General features: G+C 51.1%; 1 protein-coding gene across 1 annotated transcript; it reads right to left on the bottom strand.

Moving 5' to 3' along the window:
* Positions 1–1,883: 1,883 nt before the first annotated feature.
* Positions 1,884–2,961, bottom strand: LOC123152465 (skin secretory protein xP2). Its single transcript, XM_044571999.1, has 3 exons — positions 2,758–2,961; positions 2,282–2,653; positions 1,884–2,121 (listed from the first exon to the last, which is right to left on the bottom strand). Exons 1-3 carry the CDS (start codon positions 2,848–2,850, stop codon positions 2,032–2,034), a joined length of 555 nt encoding a protein of 184 aa, XP_044427934.1. The 5' UTR covers positions 2,851–2,961; the 3' UTR covers positions 1,884–2,031.
* Between the last annotated feature and the right edge of the window lie 754 nt (positions 2,962–3,715).

The raw sequence follows: 3,715 nt of genomic DNA, 5'->3' as shown, positions 1-3,715 counted from the left end.
TTGTTTTATTCTTTTATATGCAACGCTTAAAAAGCAGTTATTTCCTGTTTCTTTTTTTTTTCTTTATTTCCTTAAATTCGCATAAAAATCAAATTCATGAACTTATTGTTTCAACTTTGTGAAAATTTTCTTCAAAATCGATGAACTTTTTCCAATTAACGAAAATTTTCAATTTTTGTGACCATTATTCAAATTGATGATTCTTTTAAAAAAATCAATGAACTTTTTTAAAAGTCAGTATTTTTTTCCAAATCAATTATTTTTTTAAGTTTGATTAACTTTTTCCAAATTTGTGTCTTTTTTTCAAAATTGATGAACTTTTTTCGAAAATCGATGTACGTTTTCTCCAATGCATGATTTTTTTTATAAAATCCTTAAACCTTATTTGATTTCACAAATTGTTTCATAAATAATAAAAAATTGACAGTTTTTTTCTACCACATCAACAACACAAAAACGAAAAAGAAACTAGCAAACAACCAACAAGGACTAGCGGGAGGCAAGTTGTGTTGCTGGGTCGTAGCCCGCTCGGGCGCGTATGAGCACCGGCGCTACTTCCACGCGGAAGGTAGCGCCTTAGGCCTCTCCCGGTGTCCACCGTGTACGGATGCTAAGGATGCCTCAAAAGCCAAAAAATGATGTGGCAAAGCTATTAAAGAGGAGAGAGAGCATTATGGTGCCCCAGGAGGAAACGGTTCTAAGCACGTGAACCTATGCAAAGTACCTACTGACCAATGCATGAAGGAGTTTTATTGATAAAGAATTAACTAAACCAAGCTTAGCAACAAAAGCTAAGTACCCATGCATTGGGGACATTAGTTGCCAAGACAATTAATGCAGTTAGCATCTCACCTTAGCACCAATGCATTGCAGGAGGTCTTAGGAGCCCCCCACGAGACGATCGAGTCATCACTCGTGAATGGCCGGTGGCCCACATAGCCATGCACAAGTGCCAGTTGTTGGGTCCCTAGTGCTTAAGGGTCTAGGGAGGAGGCCTCAGGGTCACCATAGTTGTCAAGCTGGTCGGTCCTGAACGGTGGCACACACAACTGGTTCTTGGTGGCACCAAACACCATGAAAATGAGCGTCACATAGAATACGCCATCTGCCATAGTCTGGCAGCCTCCCATTTGCCGAGCTGCAAGGCAAGCTAGTCGTAGCCTTCAATGGCTTGCCATGAGGGCTTCAGGATGCCGCAGAGCGTGAGGAAAACGAGGATGAAGAGGTAGAATGTGAGATGTCCCACTAGTGATTGTGATAGACGTTGGCGAAGATGTGGTGAGGGGGGGGGGGGGGGGGGGGTGGCCTTGAACATGACAAGAGTGTGTCATCTGAGAGACCATAATAGGCCATGGCGGTTTCATTTTTTATGAGGCGTCGATGAGATTAGTTGAATTTAAATAATTTTGGTGAACACCAAAATATTACTATCCACATTGCTTGAGTCGGGTTTATGGTCCTATTTTTTTGTTATGGACCTCTTTAACTGGCGAACGTTCACCGAGAGGGGTGACATTTGCGAACCATTTCGCTAGCCATTTTATTTGTGAGAGACAGTAAAGCGACATGATAGTTTCTGTCAGAAAAGAGATCTCGTCTCAAAACTAAACCGCCATAAAAAAAGGTTATTTGCCATCCTCTTCGAACGTCAGCCAGAATAAGATTTCCGTTGTGCTCTTCACACCCTGGGCTGTCTTAAGAATATGCATCGGTATACTATATACCCATACCACCACGCAGCTTTTTTCCCCCCTTTACTTTCCCCTTTCTGCCACGAATACCACGCAGCGCTTTATCGTGCGCATGGCATAGCATATGGTGCGCCATCCAGGAAAGAAAAGCAGCGACTTTTAGCCTAGGAGCAGAAAGGAAGACAAAGAAGGTGGCCAAAATAAAGGAAGACGAGCTTTGCTTACAGAGGATTAGCACTGAAAGACAGCGAGGAAGGAGGAGAAAAATGAAAAGCTTCATCGGCTCTGCGATACTGGCTACGGCTACTACCACTACTACAGATCAAAAAGAAAAAAACTTCTAGCATAAAGCTCCTAAAGCCGCCATCATGGCGAGCCCTACCACCAGCGGCGCCATACCGGGCCGAGCCAAAGCGGCTCCGCCCACGTCCTGCAAAAGATGAATCAAAATGTCAAAGAGTGAACAGGAAAATCGGAACGGTGAGTGAAATGTGGGAGCAGATCAATGGAGGTTGACGGAGCATGAAAAGAAGCAAAAGGGAGGAGGTAAAGGAGAAGACGTGGGTGGTGGAACCGGCGGCACTACGCACCTGCCGCTTGACGCCGGGCGCGGGCATGGGCAGGATGGTGGCCGTGTCCCTCACGCCGCGCGGGACCGGCACGGCGGGGCTGCTCTCGATGACCGGCGCCCCGCTTCCGGAGTCCGGCGCCGGCGCGTAGGATGGGGATGAGGCTGGTGCGCGCGCGGGGCCCGCCGACCACGGCGCGAGCGCCGGTGCGTGCGCGCCACCACGGGCCCGCCTCTCCTCGCCCCGGCCCCGCTTCCACCGCTCCGTCGGCAGCCTCGGCCTCATCCCGTCGTCGTCGTCGGCGCCGGTCACCGGAGGCGGCGCGGAGAGCGGTGACTGCACCGGCGAGGGGTCCGGCACGATGAAGCTCAACGGCACCTTCTCCTCATGCAGCTGCGCACCCCATTGCCGCAAGTAAACGCAGTGTTATATTCACGTACGTGACGTGAAGACATCCATAATTCGATGCTACAACTAAGCTGTACACACGCACGTACCTTGAATGCTTGCGACGGGTGCAGGAGCATGGAGCAGAGCAGCAACGCGAGCAAGGAGGAGGAGGAGTAGCATTGCACGGTGGAAGCTCCCATCTCTTCCTTCCACAGCGCTTGGCCTACTCCTCGTTGCTTGTGCAGTTGCGCTTGTGCTGCCGCTTGGTTCTGGAGCTCGAACAAGTAGCCGTGGCGCGACAGCGAGTGGTGGGAGTAAATACGGAGCGAGGAGGCACCGCACCGCACATGGTGATGGTGGTGCCTGGCGCACTGACCTGCAGTGCAGTGCAGGCAATGGCACAAAGCATAAAGCCCAAAGCCCAAACTGGTAAGCGAGTAAAGCCTGTAACAAACGAACAAATTACCAAAGCACGGACGCCTGGCTTTCGAGGGCCTTTTCAGCGTGATGATGGGAGGAAAGGTTATGTTAATCGATCGGCGCCTAGATTCGCGATTAATCTGTAGCTAATCGTTCGCACGCACCCGGTGACACGGACGAGCAGAAGGTGGCGGAACAGGGACTGACTGGGAGTGTGCAGCAGCGGCGGCAGCCGAGCGTGGGAAGGCAGCGCAGCGGGGTTTTACCTTTTGGTCGCGGCTTTTTGCTCGGTGTTTCGAATCCGGGCGGGATGATTCCGACGAGCGCGCGTGGAGTTCGAGGCGCTTTCCGGGCCCGATAATTGTGACATGAATGGCTGGCACGCGCACCACCACCGTCGTCAACTCTCCTCGCCGCCGCTGTCCCGGTCACCAACGACGGTGGGCGGGGTCCGGCTGGGGTTTCGCGTTTTTAACCGCTTCTTGGTGTCCTTGCGATGCAATGCGCCCGAGAGAGCCCCGCAGCGGTGGCTGTGGCGGTGGCGGCATGCGATGCTGCTGCTGCTCGCCTGTCATCGCGCATGATCGATCTTTTTGGATCGACAGCGTTATCCGTTAGGAAGCGTGCGTTGCACATCGTCCTAAC

This window comes from Triticum aestivum, chromosome 7A (genome assembly GCF_018294505.1).
Source record: "Triticum aestivum cultivar Chinese Spring chromosome 7A, IWGSC CS RefSeq v2.1, whole genome shotgun sequence".
In the NCBI taxonomy this organism is placed as follows: domain Eukaryota; kingdom Viridiplantae; phylum Streptophyta; class Magnoliopsida; order Poales; family Poaceae; genus Triticum; species Triticum aestivum.
This window is presented reverse-complemented; position numbering and strand designations above follow the sequence as displayed.

What these genes read in the sequence shown, in the direction of transcription:
- LOC123152465 (XM_044571999.1), bottom strand. Translation starts at nt 2,850, where the DNA reads ATGGGAGCTTCCACCGTGCAATGCTACTCCTCCTCCTCCTTGCTCGCG. An exon ending in ACCCGTCGCAAGCATTCAAG is followed by an intron (nt 2,654 to 2,757) that starts GTACGTGCGTGT and finishes TGGGGTGCGCAG; the next exon opens with CTGCATGAGGAGAAGGTGCC. An exon ending in CGCCCGGCGTCAAGCGGCAG is followed by an intron (nt 2,122 to 2,281) that starts GTGCGTAGTGCC and finishes CATCTTTTGCAG; the next exon opens with GACGTGGGCGGAGCCGCTTT.